This window comes from Anastrepha obliqua, chromosome 1 (genome assembly GCF_027943255.1).
Source record: "Anastrepha obliqua isolate idAnaObli1 chromosome 1, idAnaObli1_1.0, whole genome shotgun sequence".
NCBI lineage: Eukaryota > Metazoa > Arthropoda > Insecta > Diptera > Tephritidae > Anastrepha > Anastrepha obliqua.
In genome coordinates this window covers 52,193,423-52,216,919 of record NC_072892.1, presented here as the reverse complement: position 1 = coordinate 52,216,919, position 23,497 = coordinate 52,193,423, and the positions used below count along the sequence as shown (strand labels likewise).

The 23,497-nt window shown below is 36.2% G+C and overlaps 1 protein-coding gene across 1 annotated transcript in view; it reads right to left on the bottom strand.

Annotated features, from left to right (window-relative positions):
• The window catches only part of LOC129252400 (proteoglycan 4), a 156,712-nt gene that overhangs the window by 57,190 nt on the left and 76,025 nt on the right, over positions 1 to 23,497 (bottom strand). Inside the window, exon 4 of the mRNA XM_054890928.1 lies at positions 20,238 to 20,351. Coding sequence (XP_054746903.1) covers positions 20,238 to 20,351 — 114 coding nt within the window. The remainder of the gene's footprint in view (positions 1 to 20,237; positions 20,352 to 23,497) is intronic.

Genomic DNA, 23,497 nt, shown 5'->3' with positions numbered 1-23,497 from the left:
ATTTGTTTATTAGTTTTGTGCCACCTTGTACAATAAATACAATACATTAAATTTAGAATAAGAGCATAGGAGTGAAGATGTGACCAAAGAATTTGGCGGTACTTGAATTAGTATTCTTATGAGTAAAGAAACTCTATTGAAATAATCAACTGGCCTTATTCAGAAATGGTTAAGTTCCTTGTAGCGGTGAGCTTTGGACATTCATTCTTTGGAATAGATATACCACTTTGAGCAAAAAGTTTCCGAAATATATTCTGACCATTCAATATACAAGTTTATTCTGCATTCAAAGTACTCGCCATCGCGATCAAACAGAAAAAAACGGGGAGTCATTAAGTGCCTTCCTTTTTGGCGAATTGTTTCACGTAAACGTCTCATAAAGTTGCGTAATGAGGCGTTTGATAAATGCTGAGTCGAACTCAGGCTTGGAAGTTATGTCTTTGGCGATATCTACGCCGTCACTTTTTTGTATGATATTCAGATTCTTTCCGACCAACTTTGCAGCTATACAACATAAACCCAAATCACAAATCAGTAACTACAATATCCTGTGTATTCTTTAGAATATCATCCTCGAAACAGTTCCTCAACCTTTCTAAGGTTTTCGCATTGAATGCATTTTTGAGGCAAACTTTAATACAAACTCGTTGTTTCAAATTCACATCCATTTTTCAAACTGTGAAAATCGAAACCACGCGCAGATTTACTCAAGATGGAGTAATTTTTAAAAATGTCAAGCAATGGCAATAAAATTTTGGTACGAATGTTAATCATGGCTTTGGTAATCTATGAAGTAAATCAAAACTTGAATCAGTTGGCTTAGAACGTGACCTGGCGGCTGTTCCGGAAATTTTTGATCAAGGTGTTGTATGTGGCAAAAGGATTCAGGGGATTCTTGCACTCAATTTTCAATTGTTTGTGCATTTGTTCAGAGGCATTATGATATTAAATTTTAAGTACTAAAATTTAAATACTATCATGTTTTTATGTGAATTTTATTTAAAATGTTTTACGGCATTTCTGGAATAATTATATTCTAAGGAACAAATATTTGATTTTTAATTTATTAGAAACAAAACCAAAACCGATAATGGAAATGAGAGTTTGGGACTAAATATTTTGGGTTGGCACCTAACTAGTTGCGGACTTCACTCATAGATGGCTTCAGTTGAATTTTTAGGTTTGCAGACGTAGTACAAATGTAAAATACATTTCGCTAATTGATAGTTGGCAATTCAGCTGTCAATCAGTAAAAAAAGTTTTTTGATCGGTTGCATAGTTTTTGTTTGGCGTTCATTGAAAAATGGAAAATCAAAAGGGTCATTTTCGTCATACTTTGCTTTTTTATTTCCGCAAAGGGAAAACCACATCGCAAGCTAATAAAAAGTTATGTGCTGTTTATGGTGATGAAGCCTTAAAAGAACGGCAGTGTCAAAATTGGTTTACCAAATTTCGTCCTGATGATTTTTCACTCAAAGACGCTCGGGTCGTCCAGTTGAAGTTGATGACGCCCTAATCAAAGCAATAATCGGTTCGGATTGTCACAGTACAATACGTGAGATTGCAGAGAAGTTTCATGTATCACATGCAAACATTGAAAATCACTTAAAACAACAACAAAGAAACGCATTTAACGCAACGCATTAACAGCTGCGGCGGCCGCCGTGGCCGAATGGGTTGGTGCGTGACTACCATTCGGAATTCACAGGAGAACGTAGGTTCGAATCTCGGTGAAAGACCAAAAAGAAGAAGAATTTTTTCTAATAGCGGTCACCCCTCGGCAGGCAATGGCAAACCTCCGAGTGTATTTCTGTCTGGAAAAAGCTCCTCATAAAAATATCTGTTGTTCGGAGTCGTCTTGAAACTGTAGGTCCCTCCATTTGTGGAACAACATCAAGACGCACACCACAAATAGGAGGAGGAGCTCGGCCAAACACCTAATAGAAGTGTACGCGCCAATTATATATAAAGGGTGATTTTTTAGCTATTATCTTTTTAAACAGTTGGTTTAAACAGCTGAAGCACGTTTCGTGTTTTGTTTCACTGTCAAACATCTTGAGTTTGGTCTATAATTCAACCATGAATCGTCTTACAAACGAACAACGCTTGCAAATCATTGAATTTTATTATTAAAATGCGTGTACTGTTAAGAAAGTTTATCGCGCGCTTCTTCCATTTTAAGGTCAGTTTAATCGATCCAACACGGTTACGTAAAGTGCGAAATGAAGTAAATATCACAGTTGTATCGCCCAGTGTTAATGATGACCATCAATTATCGATTCGTCGCCGTTCGCAGCAATTGCGCCTCTTTTACTCAACAACGTGGAAAATTTTGCGAAAGGATTTAGGCTTCACGCCTTTCAAAATACAGCTGGTGCAAGAATTGAAACCGAACGATCTACCGCAACGCGGAATTTTTGGTGAATGGGCTCTTGGAAAGTTGGCCGAAGATCCACTTTTTTATCGAAAAATTTTTTTCAGCGACGAAGCTCATTTTTGGATCAATGGGTACGTAAATAAGCAGAGTTGTCGATTTTGGAGTTAAGATCAGCCAGAAGAATTGCAAGAGCTACCAATGTACCCAGAAAAGGTCACAGTGGACCGTACTTCTTCAAAGATGCTGCGAATCGTAACGTAACTGTGAATGGTGAGCGCTACAGTGAAATGATATCCAACTTTTTTTTACCCAAAATGCAAGAGCTTGACTTGCATGGCATGTGGTTTCAGCAAGATGGTGCCACATGCCACACAGTATGCATAACAATGGACTTATTGAGAGGCGAGTTCGGTGAACATTTTATTTCAGCGGAGCAGGTCAGGTGAACCAACTTAAAGAATATCAAAAGCTGATATTCATCAAAAGAAGGTTTTGTTATTAGTTTGGTGGGATTACAAAACAATTGTCTACTTTGAACTCTTACCACCCAACCGAAAGATCAATTTTGATGTCTACATTGAACAACTAACGAAATTAAACAATGCAGTTGAAGAAACGCGTCTCGAATTAACGAAACGAAAAGGTATTGTACCATCATGACAATGCAAGGCCGCACACATCTTTGGCCACTTGGCTTAAATTATTAGAGCTTTGTTGGGATATTTTGCCACATCCACTATATAGTCCTGACCTTGCGGTAAAAATTTCAATAATGACGATGATGTTGATTCGTACCTGATTCAGTTTTTTGCTAATAAAAACCAGAAGTTTCATGAACGTGGGATTAAATGTTGCCTGAAAGATGGCAGAAGGTCATTGATCAAAATGGGCAATACATTACAGAATTTATTTTTATTATTTTATTTATTTAGTTCCACGAAACATTTTTTTTTTTTTTGATTTTCTAAAAACCAATCCACAATTATTTAGTTGCCAACCCAATATTTTGCAAATGTCAATAATGTCAAAAGTGCTTATCAGCGGTTTTACTTTACTATAATATATTTTTATTATCCATTCATGTTTAAAATTTTACTTGAAAAAACAACGGCATTTAATTCATTGACATTAACCTCAAAAATTAAAGTGCAAATTCAGATATTTCAACTGCGATTTGAATTGCTGGAATTACCTTTTAAAAAATATGTTCCCAATAAGGCAAATGGAAAGACTGATGAAATGTAAAATTGCAAGTATTTCATTGAAAAAGGGAAATGTACAGCAGATTATTCAAGAAGCAAAGTGAAGAAAAAAGGCAAACACACAAAAGCGCATACAACTATGCCAAGCAAAAAGTCGAAGATTGCACATCCTGAACATTCGTGTGGACACTGGTTTGTTACCACACACAGCCATCAACAAATTTTCAGGCAGGATTACATTTCATTTTGAATTTTCATTTCATTTATTAGACAGTTTTGCAACTTTTCAATGCATCGTCCAACGTTCCAAAAAAGCGCTGAGCACGAAAGTGGCGAAAAAGTAGTTGAGAAAAGTAACTTCAAACATCGCAATTCTTACAAGCACAGCACAGCTGTGAATACAACTTGCACAAACATAAGCTTGTGTGTGTTTGTATGGTTGCATAACTGCCAAGTTGAATAACGGTTTTTGAGCGAATTGAAAATTTATCAAACGGCTCAATAGTGCTTATTTCCTTTCATTACATACATACATACATACATAAATGTGTATTTTTTTATCTCGCACTTTTTTCTTAACAAATTTTGCACACTTTCTTCCAACCCTCAATAGAAGATGACAACAAATGGCCGCAGTAAATCGAACATTGCCAATTGAATGTGTTCGCATAAAATATGTGAATATATTGCGTAGTTGAAGTGCTTATACGCCTAAATGCATGCTAGTTTGCTGGCGTTGAGTGTGTCTTAAGAAGATATGAGCATACTTGCAGTCACTTATAAAACTTAACATGAATACGTACGTGTATACGAGTAGCGCTGGCAACAGTTGCAATTGGAAAAATTCAAAAGTATTACAAGTAGATACTTGCCTCAGACGTACATTTTTTCATGCAGTATGTGACTTCGAGTCGTATTGCGCCGCCTGATATGCTTCGGGTATGCGTAGATGGCTTCAAGTTTGTGTATGTATCAGGAACAGATGCTGAGATGTATTAAGGATGAATGGTAGAAATTGCTATGGCATTGCAAACTGCAATTCAGGTTGCGCAAAAAAATATCCATTGAAGCGGAATTAATTTTGTGCCTTTGAAATTTTTGTGGTTTTATTGAAATCGAAATTAAATAGGAAGTTGGTGAAATGTCGAAAGGGAATTCACACAACAAATATTTTCATTTAAGGAAAGGATACCTAAATGTGGGCAAATAAAATTTGATTCTAATAATATATGGGAACAGAAATGTATAGAAATTATTTTTCTAATGGCGGTCGAGTGTCCCAGAAAAAAGCACCTCATAAAAACTATCTGCGCTTTGGAGAGTGTAGGTCCGCCATTTGTGGAAAAACATCAAAACGTGCATCACTAATAGGAGGGAGAGCTTGCGTGCAAATACCCAAAAATGATGTAAAGGTCAATTATATATTGTATAAGAAGGTCGTTTGCAAAGCCAGAGAGATGCAATTACTGACACGTATCGAAGGTATACTTAGTTAGTAGCATCTCTTAGAAGCACACACGCCAAATTTCAGCCAGATCGGTTTACTTCGTTGGGCTTGGCATTCGTTTGAATCGAGGAAGTAGAGTGACTTTTTTCCATCATCACAAGGCATCAGCGCATGCCTCCGCAGTTGTAGAGGCTAAATTATTAAAAATAGAGTTCCAACTCATTTCACATTCACGCTATTATTCAGACTTGACTCTCTTGGATCCCCCGGACTACTATTTGTTCCCCAATTTGAAGAAAAGGCTGGTGAGAAAAAGATTTATTCCAATGAGGAAGCGATTGCAGCAACGAATGATTATTTTTTAGAGTTGGACTCATTCTATATTATTATTCGAAAGGGATCAACAAACTAGAACAGCGTTAGACGCGCCCAACCTTGGAAAACACCCATGAAAGGAGAATCGACACACACCATCTTTTCGTCGATTTCAAAGCTGCATTCGACAGTACGAAAAAGAGTTATCCGCGATGTTTGAATTTGGTATGCCCACAAAACTAATATGGCTATGTAAGATGACATTGCTCAATACCAGCAGCGCCGTCAGAATTGGGAAGGACCTCTCCGAGCCGTTTGATACCAAACGAGGTTTCAAACAGAGGAACCCGAGGTCGTGTGACTTCTTTAACCTGATGTTGAAGAGGATCATACGAGCTGCAGAACTTAATCGCTCAAGCACAATTTTTTATAAGAGCGTACAATTGTTGGCGAAGGCCGATGATGTTGACATCATTGGCCTTAACAACCGCGCTGTTAGTTCTGCCTTCTCCAAACTGGATAAAGAGGCAAAGCGAATGGGTCTGGTGGTGAACGAGGACAAAACGAAGTACCTCCTGTCTTCAAACAAACAGTCGGCGCACTCGCGTATCGGCACCCACGTCACTGTAGACAGTTATAATTTCGAGGTTGTAAAAGACTTCGTCTATTTAGGAACCAGCATTAACACCGATAACAATGTCAGCCTTGAAATCCAACGTAGAATCTCTCTTGCCAACAAGTGCAGCTTTGGACTAAGTAGGCAATTGAGTAGTAAAGTGCTCTCTGGACAAACAAAACTAACACTCTACAAGACTCTCATCAAGCCCGTCCTATCCTATGGCGCAGAAGCGTGCACGATGACAACATCCGATGAAGCGACGCTTGCAGTGTTCGAGAGAAAGATTCTGCGGAAGATATTTGGACATTTACACGTTGGCAGCGGTGAATGTCACAGGCCATGGAACGATGAGCTGTGTGCGCTTTACGACGACATAGACATAGCGCAGCAAATGAAGATCCAGCGGCTCCGCTGGCTGGGTCATGTTAGCCAAATGGATACAAACGCTCCGGTTCTGAAAGTATTCGATGTGGCACCAGCTGGTGGTAGCAGAGGAAGAGGAAGGCCTCCTTTGCGTTGGAAAGATCAGGTGGAGAAGGACTTGACTTCCTGGCGCGCTTTGTTGAGCTCGGCCAAAATTGCATAAGCGGTTATCGCGCCAATTAAGAAGAAGAAGATGAACTTTTGTGGCCGGAAGATTTGGAAATTTGGTCGGTATTTGGTTTCAGCAGTACAATTAGATTTGTTTTGTGGGTTGCCATGAATTACCGATGTTATGTGAATAATCCACTAACAATAGAGGCTCTTACGGAGAATATCGGGTAAACGATTCGTGAGATAGCCCAGAAACCGTCACAAGATCTTTGAAAGCCGGATTATCAGAATGCGCTACTGCGAAGCCAGCTGAAACAATGTTTGATTTTTCAAAAAAATCAATAATGTACCGAAAAAAATTCTCTAATACTTTAATGTGACATTTGAAACACTCAAAAACAAATAAACCTCATCTAAAGACAGTATTAACAGGAACTATTGGTCATATGGCCTGCTAGCACGGATTGTAAAATCTCAGGGTGTATAGTATCCTCATAAAAATTCATCTACCATTCGAAAAAGGCGTGAAACTGTATGCCTCCCACATTTGTGGAATAATATTAAGACGCACACCTCAAATTGGAGGAGAAGCTCTACCACACATCTAATAAACATATTTAATTTTGAGATTGGATAAAAGCTTCGCCCACTTTTTATATTACCATCAACGGTTCCTGTTTGTCCCATCGGAGTACAGGGTCTCAATAAACCACCTCCATCTGGTTCTGTTTCTTTCAGGAAGCTTAATTTCGTCTTAAGTTTCCTCTGATGCTTCGACTTCATACTGAACCGTTCTCCACCCCAATATTTTTGGACGAGCAAACTTACTAGCACCTTGCGGGTTCAAGTCCATGGCTGGACGACAGATTTCATTTGCGTTCTTGCAAAGCGTGCACTCAGTCCATCTCCTTTTCCTCAGCTGTATCAAATTTGATATCGGTTGAATTTCGTCTTTTCTTTTAGTGTTGAGCCACCAGATCTTTAATATCCTGCGCAAACAACTGTTAAGATAACTTTGAATTTTATTTACAATCCAATTGTTTATGAACCAGGTTTCCGATCTTTACAAGAAAATCAATAAAACATCTGACTTGAAAATTTATTATACGTATAATTGACCCGTACCCCCTTTTTTGGGTGTTTGGCCGAGCTCCTCCTCTTATTTGTGGTGTGCGTCTTGATGTTGTTCCACAAATGGAGGTACCTACAGTTTCAAGACGACTCCGAACGGCAGATATTTTTTTATGAGGAGCTTTTCATGACAAAAATAGACCCGGAGGTTTGCACTTGCCTGCCGAGGGGTGATCGCTATTAGAAAACCTATTTCTTCATTTTGATGTTTCACCAAGATTCGAACCTACGTTTTCTCTGTGAATTCCGAATGATAGTCACGCACCAACCCATTCGGCTATGGCGACCGCCGTTTTATAGTAGTCTACTTTACGGCCACGTCACCTTCATGAGATAGGCAGTACTGCCAATACTGGCTCGCATGAGAAAGAGCATTGAGGGATTTCTTGAATATGAACAAAATTTGCAAAACACTCTTAAAAAAATAGTTGAATTATGAATATAATTGCATTGAAGTAAAAAAAAAGTAAATTTTAGGTAGCTGGAAAAGGGTAAAGTCTGCTGGACCAGTCGTGAATATATAGAATAATATCGGCACACGTTAATCAAGCGAGTCAGTCGAGTGGACAATTATCCGTAATATTAATTTTAACTATTTTATATTCAAACTAAACTCAATTCATTTACAAAACAATCAACTTTGGTTTTTACGAAAAAATGCATACCATCAAATTAAATGAAAAACATGATTTATACGTACATTTTTTAATTATGAATATATTTACAATTGAATACACGCAAAATAATGAAACATGCAAAACGCTTGTGGCCTTCACAGTAATAGCAGCCTAACTGCATTCCCAATTATTCTTAGTTCCATATGAATTGCTAGTCATACGCATTTGCTTTACTATTCACTGAAATTAGTTTCCTTTTGTTTTTACAAACAAAAACAAATGTAATAATAATTTAGTTGAACCACTCATACAATGAAAGGCACATTTAATGCAATAACAATAACAAAAACTAGCCTAATAACTGGCACAATTAAAACTATACAGCCTGAATTAAGATAATTGAAATATTTGTTAACAGTTTACAAACTTTTTGCTTCTTAATAATTTTTCACTCACATGCCTGGCAAATGGACATGCTACTGCAGCCACGTTTTTAAGGATTAATATATATTATAAATGTAAGTTATGCATTGTTTTAAATAAGTGTATGCAAAGTGTAACCTCATTTGTTACATACATATATTCTATTTTCAGTTTTTTTTATATCTAATGAAGAGCGATTCCATGTCAAATGATTCAAATAATTTTGAATAAAGCACCCGCTAAGATTTGTCATGACTCAAGCGCTTTGCTAGAGTGGCTGATTCGCTTGTACGCATTTATAGTAAATATACATTGAAAATTTATAGGAATCACATCATGAAACTTACAAAGAGCAAAGCTTCCGCCATTGGTAAATAAATCTGAAGGGTGCATTTTTTTAATTTTTTCAAAATGAATATAACAAAAAAACTTCTTTTTTCAAAAAAATAGAACTCAAGTTTTTGTTATTTTATTTAATTTTACTTACATCTGTAGTACAAAGCAAAACGTATGGCTTTTAATAGTACCTCAACGTTATTATATATTTTACAACTAGAATGATTTTAACATGAAGTTTCTAAATCGAAATTTTTACTCCTATTCATTAACAAATCAATCCAACTTCAACTTTTTTCCGATAGGGAGGGCGAACGACGCAATATTTTTTATTTTTCGCTTGTCATTTGTAAACTTCATTAGTATACATTTCATCATGGAACGCTACACACTTGAGCAACGATTGCAAATCGTGCAAATTTTTTATGAAAATAATCGTTCTGTTGCTTCTATTTTAAGAGCATTACGGCCATTTTACGGTCCATTTAACAAGCCGTCCCAATTTGGGGTTATGTCAAGTCATTGGTCTACAGTAACAAGCCGGCGACGATTTGTGAGCTCAGAGCCGATATTGAACGCGAAATTGCTGGAATTTCGGCCGATTTATGCAAAAGAGTGGTCGAAAATTGGGTTCAACGATTGGACTTCGTAAAACGTGCACGCGGTGGTCATGCAAAAGAAATCAAATTTCATACTTAAATGTATATGTTCAAACTCGATAATAAAAAAAAATTAGTTAAAAAATTCAAATCGTTTGTGTTTTATTCAAAAAAGTTCAAAAGTTGAAGCGCTCTTACTGAAAAACCCATTACATCTGGATTTGATAGTAGGAAAAGAAAAGGCAGATTGAGCAAAACAAAAAAGTAGTTACATATTAGAGAATAAAGAGAAAAATGTAATGCCCTATTTTAATGCAATCAAACATTTTTTAAAGTCCAGTCTTTTAAGTTAAGTCCAATCTTCACCGTATCGGGTTATGAGTTCCACACTCTAACAGCGTTATTGAAAAATAAAGTAACACATTTTTTTTTTCAAAAAAATATAACAAAAGAATATTTCCTTGTGAATTTTTTAAAAAATTACGTAACATGTTTCCTCTAATACTTTTTTTCATGATAATAAAAAAAAAATAAATAATAAGTCCCACACTCTAACAGCGTTAAGGGGGGCTTCTTATCAGTGGCTTCAAAAAAAGATGTTTTTTCTCAATTTTTTTTCGAGGCGAAAAAAGCGATTTTGCAATTATTTGAAGGCATGAGTAATAAACAATTTTTTAACATAAATAAAAAACAAAATGGCGGACATATGAGGGATCTCGCACAGCTTCTCGTTGCGCGCTAGTAAAACGGCGTGTAAAATTGCGGTCTTAGTTTTCACCTGAAACACAAAGAAAAATATTGTCTTGTCCAGAAGGTTTTCCCGCATATAATAGACTACGCTTGTATAAAAGTATGAAAAAGTGAACACACAATTAAGTATTGAAGAAAAGTGCTTTTTCCCCTTTTTTTCTCAAAAAAGTGTTAAATAACATTAAAAAAATATTTTTTTTTTGTAGTATGTTAGTTAATTAGTTGCGCATTTTCACTATCTTTATACAGATTGTCGGTTTGAAACAAAAAACATGGTTTTGAGAAAACGTGTTTCAAAGTTTTCAGAAGGTAGACAGTATACTCATACGAGGGACGGTAAACAGGCCTGTAACTCCGAAATCAATGAATTAATTCCGCTATAAAGTTTTGAGGACATATTCTCCTATAATATATCTCTCGATTGCAGTAAAAAAAATCGATTTCTTGAAGCCGACTGATAAGAGGCCCCCCTTAATGAAAAGTAATCTAACAAAAAATAATATGACAAAAAAAAATTTTTTTTGTTTTTTAAATATAAGAAAACAAAAAATTGCTCAAAAAAATGCCACAAAAAATTGTTTTTTTTTTTTAATTATTTAATAACGTAACATATTTCCGCAAATATATTTTTCCGCAAATATATTATTTTCAAGATTCCTTCAGGAAACTCCAGACATGTCACGCTGCTCCTGGACCAGGAAAGCGTTAAAGCACTGGACGACCGTAAGGGGATTGTGGCATTCGGGTTCACTACAGCTACCATCTGGACCTATCAGCCGAAAAACCTCCTCGCACCCAGCGAAGAGAGTACGGCGGCCCCCAAGATGGATGTCGATAAGCCTCTCTCACAAGCTTCGACGATTGAGTCCGACTCGGAATCAAACAGCGAGCTTGTGGGAAACTTATTTAACATTCAACTCGAGGACGAGGATAGTCTTTTAGATAGCGGTGATGACGCGAACGCCACAGTCGTTGAATGTCCGTCTAAAAGTGCTGCAGATTAACCTGCACCACTCTAAGGCTGCCTCGGCAGCCCTCATTCTTCGTCTCTCTGACCTCAGAGAAGACATCATTCTCATCCAAGAACCTTGGATATCAAACAACAAGATATGCGGCCTGAAAGACACGCACTACACCTTGTTTCAAGGTGAGGCTAACGTTAGATCGCGCTCTTGTATTCTCATTCGAAAACATATTAATGCTTTTCTTCTTCCCTTTAGCAATGCTGACACCACTGCCATTGAGGTTGAAGCAGTCCACGGCCCGATTTGGATTGTGTCGGCTTACATGCCTTACGACGCAGCGGAGACGCCTCCTCCTGAAGCAGTGAGGAGGCTCGTCAATACGGCGCATCTGATCCAGAAACGCGTCATTATTGGAGCAGACGCTAATGCACATAATACTGTTTGGGGCAGTACAAACAACAACACACGAGGTGAGCAACTTTTTGATTATATTCTAGCGAATAAGCTTGATATATGTAATAGAGGTGATGTCCCTACGTTTCTTAACTCGTCTAGAAGAGAGGTACTCGACATTACTCTTGCTAGCGAATCATGTACACAACTGGTGCAGGACTGGAGCGTTGATAAACAGCACTCTTTTTCCGACCACCAATATATAACATTCACTTTAAAAGCCGAAACGGCAAAACCCATGAAGTACCTTAACAAAAAACGTATGAATTGGATCAAATATAAAGAACATCTTGCCAATGGACTTCCTGATATCAGGCAGTTTGAAATGGCAAATAAAAACGATATCGAAAACGCTGTCAACATGATAACGAAGACGTGTCAAAGCGCAGCACGACAATCTTGCCCCCTGACAAAAACAGGAGGTAAGCATAAACCTTTTTGGTGGACTCCAGAAATCTCAGAACTTCGCAATCGAACTCGGAAACTCTTTAACCAATCTAAAATAACAGACGAATGGGAAGAATATCGACAAAGTCTCAAAGACTTTAAGAAAGCTGTCAGAAGTGCAAAACGCACATCCTGGCGATCATACACTCAAGAATTAGAGAACACTTCAGAAGTAAGCAGACTACGCAAGATTCTTGCATCAAACCCAGTCTCTCCCAGTTTTATCATGACTCAAGATGGAACTTGGACTACTTCAACTGACCACACTCTTAGAATACTTCTAGAATCTCACTTTCCAGGCTGTGTTGCCAACTTACCTGCACTTCCCAGCACTCTTCAGAGTAATTATGGGAATAGATCAGATCTAATCAGCTCTAATAGCATCTCCACAGCAATACTAAGCTTTAAAAAATTTAAATCACCAGGTCCTGACAACATCATTCCAGCAGAACTTCAAGAAGGACTGGAAATTCTACTGCCTTGGTTAACAAGGATCTTTAACAAGTGTTTAAATCTCTCTTACCTTCCGACAATTTGGAAGAAATCGAAGGTAGTATTCATTCCGAAAACGGGAAAGCCTTCACACTGCAAACCAAACGACTTCAGGCCCATTAGCCTAACCTCTTTTTGCTTAAAGGCTTTTGAAAAAGTCTTAGATGAGCAAATCAAAACCCAACTTGATACTAAGTTGATCTCTGAGGCACAACATGCCTACACTAAAGGGAAATCGACTGAAACGGCACTTCATTCACTGGTGCAAACAGTGGAAACTTCCCTTCACAATAAAGAGTACTCTCTTGTCGCATTTATGGACATAGAAGGTGCTTTTAATAATATTGAACCCAACGCTATTTTGTCTGAAATTGCCAAATTGGGTATCAATTACTCCATCCGAAAGATGATCGAACAAATGCTCCAAAATAGAATACTCACTTCAGAGCATGGGGTAAGCCGCATGAGAATGTACGCCGTCAAAGGCACTCCTCAAGGCGGAGTACTTTCACCCCTTCTCTGGAATCTCGCTGTAAACAGTTTGCTTCGAAATCTCGAAAAAGCAGGCTGCAAGGTTGTAGCCTATGCAGATGACATTGCTCTCTGCGTGTCAGGCAAACACCTGAATACCCTCACTGAGCTCATGCAACGCTCAATCAATATTCTGTCAAAATGGTGCACCGAATGCGGACTAAATGCGAATCCAGCAAAGACAGATCTTGTTCTCTTCAATAGGAAACAACAATCTCCTCCACTGCAAACAATAACTTTAAAAGGGGAATCATTACTTCTATCTGATTCAGCTAAATATCTAGGAGTTATTCTAGATAGGAAGTTGAGTTGGAAATTGAACATCGAAAACAGATGTAAAAAAGCTTTCATAGCTCTCTATACTTGTAAGAAAGCTATAGGCAAAACCTGGGGCTTTTCACCTCGGATCATTTATTGGATATATACCTCGATCATCAAACCGATACTCTTCTACGGTGTGGTTGTATGGTGGACAGCACTCGAAAAACGGTGTAGAGTAGCCACAATTGATCGAGTTCAAAGAACAGCCTGCCTTCTGATAACAGGATGCTTAAGTACAACACCTACTAAGGCTCTAAACACGTTGCTTCACTTGTTCCCTATCGATCTGGCTGGCAAAGCGATTGCAGCGAAAGCAGCGACACGCATGAATGCTATATCGAAATGGAATAAGTATCTTGGCCATTCGGCCATACTGAACAGGAACACTGTTATCTCTTCCGACATAGACTATCATGTAAGTCTTCCATCACCACCCTTGCTATTCTCCTGTTCACTCCCAACTAGGGAAGAATGGAAGACAAATCTTACCGAAATCGATGGCCCTCTGACTATATATACAGATGGTTCAAAACAAGACGGCAAAGTGGGATTTGGAATCTTTTCCAATTCCCCTCACATCAATCTATCATTTAGATTACCCGACTACTGTAGCGTATTCCAAGCGGAAGTATGCGCTATCTGGTATGCTGCGAAAACTCTCTTAGAAAATAGAATATCACTAGAGGATATCCACTTTTTCACCGACAGTCAAGCGGCCGTTCGAGCACTCAGCTCCTCTTATACCCACTCAGATGTGGTTCGATCCTGTCTCTTATCTCTTAACGAGATAAGTGTTCAGAATTCTGTCCAAGTTATCTGGATACCGGGTCACAGTGGATTCGAAGGTAACTGCAAAGCTGATGAGCTCGCAAGAGCTGGAGCTGCGCAATCATATGTTAGTAACTTACCCACAATCCACATTCCGCTCTCAACATGTAAAATGCTCATCGATCGAGAATTTCACAGCATTGCTGATCGGAGGTGGCGAGTGGAAACTACTTGCGTTACGACCAGACAAATCTGGCCATCCTACAATCTGAAACAGACAAAAACCCTTATAAGTCTTTCGAAACACGAACTAAGGCATATAACATCTCTTATCACCGGCCACTGCCTTTTGGGCATTCACGCACGTCGGCTCGGGGTTTCTCAACACGACCTGTGCAGATACTGCGAGGACGAAGATGAGGAAGTATCGAGCAGACATTTGCTGTGCAGTTGTCCGGGTCTAGCCAGAAGTCGACTCGCTCTTCTAGGCTCTCCAACAATTGACAATCTTTCAGTACTCTCGGACCTGAAAATCGAATCTCTCATCAAATTTTCGAAACGAATTAATATCTTTGACCAAAATCTACAATAAAAATCTCGGTTAGGTGGGGAAATCATTTAAAATAATGAGCTCTAGGGCAACACAACGGACCCAACTTGCGGTCTATGTGGCACTCCGATGCGGGGTCACCTTTAAACCAACCAACCAACCAACCAAGATCATATCAGAAAAATGTAAAACAAAGAGAAATTGTTTTTTTTCATAAAAATGTGTAAAACAAAACAACTTTTTTTTTTAATTTTAACATATTATGTAAATTTTTCCCCAAATATTTTTTATTTAAAAATCATATTTTTCAAGAAAGATTCAGAAAAAAGGTTGATAAAAAATGCTGGAGATAACAACCCCCAACTAATTCTTTTATTAAAAAAAAAAAAACAAACAACTTTCATTTTTTTCAAAAAATATAACAATAATTTTTTGGTTTAATAATTTTTTAATAAATTTTCCTCAAATATGTCATATTAATCAAATATTAATCCTATAAAAAAACATATTTTTTGCAATATTTTTTTTTTATAAAAATATATGAGAATAAAAAAAATTTACAAACAAAATTTTTCATATGAAACAAAAAAAGTTTTCTTTTTAATTTTTTTTTTTTTCAAAATAATTTTTAACAAATCATGTAAATTTTTTCTGAAATAATTTTTATTTAAAAATTATATTTTATCATGAAAGGTTCAGGAAAGGATAAAAAAATGTGAGGATTAAAAACTATTTTTTTAACGTCAACTAATTTTTTTTGTTAAGCAAAAAAAGTATTTACAAATTTTCTCAAATATTTTTTATTTAAAAATCATATTTTTCAAGAAAGATTCAGAAAAATGGTTGATAAAAAATGCTGAAGATAACAAACCCCAACTAATTTTTTTATTCAAAAAAATACATCAAACAATTTTCATTTTTTTTCAAAAAATATAACAAAAATTGTTTTGTGTAATAGTTTTTTAATAAATTTTCCTCAAATATGTCATATTAATCAAATATTAATCCTATAAAAAAACATATTTTTTGTAATTTTTTTTATAAATATATATGAGAACAAAAATAATTTTTTTTTTCCTTTTTTTCAAATTTATTTTAACAAATTATGTAAATTTTTCTTCAAATATTTTTTATTTAAAAATCATATTTTTTCATAAAAGGTTCAGGAAAATGTTTGAAAAAGAGAGTGTGAAGATTATAAACTATTTTTTTAACGTGAACTAATTTTTTTTTGTTAAAAACACTAAATTTTTTTTTTAATGTTCCTTCAAATATTTTTTACTTAAAAATTATATAAAAAATTAATTTTCAAAAAATCATAAAAAAGAGAATTTTTTTGAAATTTTGTTTTAGAAATTATGAAACATTTCACCTCAAACATTTTCTAATTCAAAATAATATTTTTTTACGAAAAGTGAAAAAAGGATGTTTGGGAAATTTGTATTTTCTTAATTTAAAAAAAACCTGTAAAATTTCACTTCAAAAATATCTACATGTTTCTATCTATATTGAGTAAATCTCAAAATTATTAAAATTTTTTAAAATTATTTTTATTATCTATGTTTCTATCTATATTGAGTAAATCTCAAAATTATTAAAATTTTTTAAAATTATTTTTATTAATATTCTTATGCATACCTCGCCACAAGCAAACCATTTTTTAGAATAATTGGCGACAATGTTCAAAATATTATATTTAGGTCACCATACATGGAATCGCTCTGTTGTGATGTTAGATATGTGTGAATCAAATAGAATAAACAGCTTATTTCAATCAGACCGACGACCTTATGCAAAGGCTAAACTTGATACTCAAAAACTGATCAATTGATGTGCATACAATAATATGAATATATGAGGCTTAAAAAACTGAAACAAACTCCAAGAAAAATATTTACAATTTTCTAATCTTATGGTGGTATATTTGTATTTTACTGCGAGTTGTACTTTGTGCATTATTTGGGCTTTCGATCACTGCAAGGCCACTTTAATTGTAAACAAATTTGAAGTTAAAAATGGGATTAAAAAAAAAACACGGAACAGCTCTTAGAATGTATTTCAAAACTAATGTTCTTTCCATCCAGGAAATAAAGGGCCTTTCAAAAGTGGCCTAGATGTCAGTAGTAAATAATTCCTGAAGAGTACCTATGTCATCTTTGATATTTTTCAAGCAGACAGATGTACAAATTTGGATGATAAATTTAGAAAACGCACGGACAGACCAAAACTGGACGTTCTGAAGAGTTTTCATATAACGCAAAATGTGAGTTCGAAGCCTTTTCTTAAAACATGAAAAAAATATAGAGGAAAGTTTTCGAGTTAATGGAAAACCGGGTGTATTTCTGCAATAAAATGTTTCTCATAACAATAAAAAAGAGCAGAGATATATTGATTTGAAAGGTTCTGGAATGACGTAACTATCCAATGGAAACTACATATGGCCGACATCCTTGAATATTCAGGATGCAAAGAACTCAAACTCAACACTTCAGCCTCCAAAGGGCTGAAATTTCGATGATAGCTTTTTAAAGCTCAAAGCTAACTCAATTAACTAAATACAATGTTAATGTATAAAAAAAATTTGCCATTAAAAATTTTTGAGTAAATGCAGCTTACACTACAAGTGACGAAAAAACTGGTAGATTAAATATGGAAAAGGCTTTTAAAGACATAAAAAGCGGACATTCAGTATTTCAAAACAAATCAAATATTCGTATCATATGAATTAATATGCATTTTAATAAATGTTTCAAAATGAGTTCCGAAAAGAAGTTTAAGAAGCTTTTCGAAAATTCTAAGTACATTCTGTCAAAAAAACATTGGGAATTGTTCATTTAAAAAGCGCGCGTTACACATATGTACATGTATGTCTAAATTGTTTTTACTGAAATGTTGGTCCAACTGTTTTCTATAGTGTCGGAGAGTTTGAGCGTAATCTGTCAACGAGCTTGTTTTTGGCATTTAATTTTATCAGTCAACCGCAGTTGTGTTCTGCGATTTTCACTATGGATAAAAATATCGCACAAAGAATTTGTCTTAAATTTTTTATTTTGAACGGGATTTCGTGTACTGAATCGTTAAAAATGTTGCCGAAAGCGTATGTAGAGTGTGCTTTATCAAAAACACGGGTCTATGAGTGGTATAAGGCTTTTGCCGAGAGGGCCGAGAGGTCGCGGTTGAATGGCGCTATCCACATGAGCCGAACCTAAAAAACCACGTCAAAGTCGGTCAAAAGTGAAAGTTATGCTACTCGTTGTATTTGATTATCATGGTGTTGTGCACTCGGAATTCATTCCAAATCGTTCTATGGTATATAAATAATATTATTTGATGTTTTTGTATGTTATTTTTATAAGTTATGCGACATTTGAGAGAGAATGGAGAGAACGCGCGTAGGAAACGGCCAAATTTGGAGAAAGAAAACTCATGGATCTTGCACCATGATAACGCATCGTCTCACAAGGCTTATATTGTGAACACTTTTTTGACCAAAACCTCGACAAATATCATCAAACAACCGCCGTATTCACCGGATTTAGCCCCCTGAGACTTTTTCATTTTCCCAAAACTTAAATTGCCACTCCGCGGCCGCCGCTTTGAGTCGATAGAGACCATTAAGGAGAATTCGTTGAAGGGTTTAAGGGGTTACATGGGTTTCGTAGGTTCAAAAACTCGATTTTTTTCGTTCGGCTTATTAATTTCTACAACATCTCAAGAATATTATCCTAAATTTTCAAGTCGATCCGAATAATAGTTTCGGAGATACAGCCTTTGGAAGGCATGCGCTCCAAGCCACTTTTATTGTTACTCAAAACTTTAAACGCGTTTTTCACGTGTTTTCAAAGTCAGTTGTCAAATGTTCTCAAAAACTACTCAACCGATCTTGATGAAATTTTCACAGTTGTTCGAGATACAATTTACTCGTGCTTGGACGAAGGATTTTGCTTTTTTTTCAATTACAACTATTAAAAAAAAAATGTTTAGCAAATTTTACCGAAATTTTCATTTTTTTGGAAAAATGTCTGCCAAAATTCCAATTTTTACTTTATTTTTCTTTCCTTCGTTCAAACACGAGTTTATAGTCCTAACTAAATCACTTATTTTTGTTTTTTCATTTTTGACGATCCTGTCAGGAGTTATGCTGATAACGCGGACGCACCTTTTTTCGAGGGGGAAATGACGTCACAATGGAGGAGTTTCAATTTTTTTTTTTGAAAATTTCAGAAATTATTCTTTAAATATGTATCTATAAGGTAGAAAAAAGTTTGAATTAAATAAATAATAATTTTAAACATAGAAAATAACATATTGAAAATAGGTTTTTTTACCCGACGAAACCATTGTAACCCCTTAAAAGGTGCTTTGATGACTGGACTAATCATTGGCATTTGTGTATTGCTTCGAATGGAGCCTCTTTTGAAGGCCACAAAATAAATTTTGATGATTAAACAATTATTTTGCGTTTAATTGAACAATTATCGATACTTTTTTGACAGAATATATAATATTTTCTTTTAGTTGAATAAGTGTGAGATATTGCAATGTAAAGCGGACTATTTTGTTACAAGGCAAAGCAAAAATCTGAAGTGTGCTTGGTACATTTAATAAAAATTTCCATTTTTTCTATCGAATTTATAGCCGTTCGAAATATTCGCTTTGGATTGGTTGAAATAAGCTGGTTGATATTTTAATATTTGGCCATTTCTCGCTTGCTTGCACATGCGCACATACCATATATACCAGCAATCAGCGATGAAGTTGAAAGTCATATTTTCGAAAGCAAAAAAAGTCACTTCATGTACCTGCAAATTATGCAGAATTCGCAGTTTTACTAATAGATTAAAAACAAGCCAAAACATTGAGAGGGCTGTAGAGGCTTCACGTAAACGTGTATGTAGTTTTCTTAGGAAAACACGTTATTATGCACAACCAAGTTCTTCCTTAGATACATCTAATCGCTTGTGGTATTGCAATAAAGGGATTACTTACATACACACATACAAGCAAGCGTGAATTTGGATTTATTTCGCCATATACTAATTTTTCATAATATTCAGGTTTTATTGTAGTGGCATAAATATTTTATGATTCTGCTATAAACTAATGCACAAGACACACGCATACACACTTAGTACGAATATACCTGTACAAGAGAACAGCACACAATAATGTACTCGTAAAATATTACACATATTAATGCATAATCAATAGTTCTGCAATATTTATTATTCTAATCCCACATTATACAAACATACACATACATACGTACATAATTACAAAAAACATACTTTTAGCTTAAGCAATTTGGAATTTACAATGCATACATTAGTTAACCCATGGACATGCCCCTAAAAATATACCTGTTTTTTAGCCGTTCCATCAACTTCCTCTGGTATGGCATAAGCACGTCCATTGGGCACAACTGGCGGTCCCTCAGATTTGCTCCGGCGTGATGGTGTACCGCGTTCTTCAGACTAAAAATTGAAATGAAAAAATAGAAGAAATTTTGCATGAAATCGAAGGATATTTGGATATAACATGAAACTTAAATAATTAGTTTAATTTTAATCAATAATTAATATTAATAAAAATAGGAAATTAAAGTGAAGTACAATAAAGAAACTTTAAGAACGCAATCGCTGTCTAACATCTACACAGCTGGCTGCTGTTTTTTTTGTTGTAGCAGTTCACTAGGTAGTGCCAGTGCGGCGTAGCCACTGATCGTCATCGTCCTCATCTAACGGTAGGCGCAGGAAACGTGCTGTTTCGTCGGGTTGGGTCCAGAACGAAGGAGTGTCAGGTGAGTGTGTTTAAGAGAGCATGTGGTTAGGATGGTGTGGTGTACCTAACCTATATAATTGGCGCGTACATCCTTTTTGGGTGTTTGGCCGAACTCCTCCTCCTATTTGCCTACAGTTTCAAGCCGACTCCGAAGGGCAAATACTTTTTATGAGGAGATTTCTCATAGCTGAAATGCACTCGGAGGTTCGCCATTGCCTGCCGAGGGGCGACCCCTATTAAAAAAAACGTGGTAGTCACGCATCAACTCATTCGGCTACCTTCACATGCTGTACATATATCGGGGTCGATTCTGGATATGTAGGACTTTAATCTGCTACAATACCTAGACACCAATTGAGCCAAAGTTACTCAGTCACTGGATCGGGAGTATACTCGGAACAATTATCCTTAAATTGCTCCTTAAGACTCCTAAACTGATATCTACGCTATAAAAAAAAACAGCAAAAACGATAAGATTGATGAATTTACCTCCAGAAAGCCTTACCATTTTTGCCATTTCATACTACACCTCCTCTGTGAATGTCCTGCACTTCAAAGAAGCCGTGCCAAATATCTTGGCGACTATTTTTTTAAAAACCTAGGAAATTTACAAAATTTTTCACTGGAGGGACTAGTTACCTTCTTAAAAAAATAGGTTATCGCTTAATGCCTGTCTATATACTGATCGGCCCAGTAATTGCAGTTGTATTTGATCTTGGATCTCGTCCGTGTAATCGAAGAGATATATGTTGGCTCAGAGGGTGATTCCTACAATAGCACCCTAGCAGAAATTGCTTGCTGAGCATTTTCCAGTGCTCCTTGAAATATAAATCTGATTGTGAATTTTATGGCTGTCTTGATAGCAGTATTTTTACAGGTTTGGAGTCACAAGTCACTAGTGCCAGTCATCCAGGGTGGCGTAATTTGGTACCCTTTCCTTATTTAATTATTTTTCAGTTCACCAACCGCATCGAAAGAGTTCTAACTTCTCAGGTATTTATACTTTGAAACTTTTGTACAAATCGTTCATTCTACCTAAGCTTGAATATGCTGAATTTATTTGGAAACTTCATCATAAACTTACCATTGACACAACGAGTCGTACTCAAAAGGCCTCCCTTGCTGTTCATTAAATTTATTGTTCCCATACCTCCATGCATATACCGTCTGTTTTTAATTACCCTAAAGACCCATGAAAGCAGAAGGACTTTTTTTCCAGGCAGAGGTCGCCACAATCAAAGAAGCAGCTGATTGGTTAATTACTTGTGTAAATTTTATTATTTGTCCCATTCTATTGAGTTTTATTTCCTACTCTTTTAAAATATGTTCATCCACGTGTTCGTTTCGCTTATTTATCAGTATAGGGCACGGTGCCCTTGCTTGCCGATTACACCTTCCAAGTTGTCTCAGTACCTCAAGATCGCTGTCAACGTCACCGATTCCCTCACTTTCGTGAGGTAGTAACGAGACGTCTCTAGTTAAATATATAAGCGTCAATAATTTATTGAGAGAAGGTGGCTTTCTCAGCGCTAAAACAAAAGTGATCTGTACATCATGCGGACTGCGCCCGAAGTGTTAATTAGTAACGAGGAAGTTAACTCTTGGGTTTAATGATAAAATAAATAAAGAAATTTATTAATCATAATATTACTACTCGATTATTAAGGTAGCCTTGATCCCTGACAAACCTCCGAGTGCATCTCTGCCATGAGAAAAGTCCTCATAAAAAACTTTCTGCAGTTCCGAGTCAGCTTAAAATTTTAAATCCTTTCTTGTGGAAAAACATCAAGATGAACACAACAAATTGAAGGAGGAGCTTGGCCAAATACCAAATAGAGGGTTTAAGCTCCAAATATATATACAAGGTGAAGTCCAAAATAAACAAGACGGGCCTCATAAAAATGTTTTTGATGGCACCATCTTTTTAATGAGTTAGTGCGTTGGAAGTTACATACTTACCTGACTTCCAATGAAAGCTTGGCGACATTCGGTTCAGTAGAAGCGAAGCTATTGCATCTAAATTGTCAGTATGTTTGTGTCATCGGTACAAAAATAAGTTTCGAATAAAGAACTAACATCAAATGTGGTTTTAAAATCGGTAAAACGTTTATCGAAACATTTGAATTGATGAAAAAAGTTTATGGCGACGATTGTCTATATCGTGCCAGAGTTCATGAGTGGTTTACTCGTTTCAGAGATGGTTGTACGGACATAAATAACAATGAACATTCGAGCCGCCCAAAATCAGTAATCACCGAAAACTCCAGCGAAATTGTTCGTAAATTTGTCAAAAATTAACCGAAATCATCGTTGAAATGAATGGTGGAATCGGAGTTGAATATCTCCAAAACATCGATTTATCGCAATTTTAACTGATCATTTGGACTTACGAAAAGTCTGTGCACGTTTCATTCCGCACAATTGCTCAGAATTCAACATTCGAAAGACCTAATTAAAGAGGCGAGAAAAGACGAGAACTTCCAGAGTGCCGAATGGAAGGCCCCAGACGAGCAACCCAAAAAATCGCGTTTGGAGAAGTCAACAATCAAGTCGATGCTCATTTCTTTTACGATTCCAAGGAAATTGTCCGCAAGGAAATCGTGCCAACGGGCCAAATCGTCAGCGCGATTTCCTATCTTGGCGCTTTGCAACGTTTGTTGCATCGTATTCGTCAGATTCACCCAGAATACCGCGAAGGAGGAAACTGGTGATTATTGCATGATTATGCACCATCTCAAAGATCCACTATTGTGACTGATGTTTTGACTAGAAATCGCATTTTAACCATCAACCACTCACCGTATTCATCAGATATGGCCCCATGTGACTTCTATCTCTT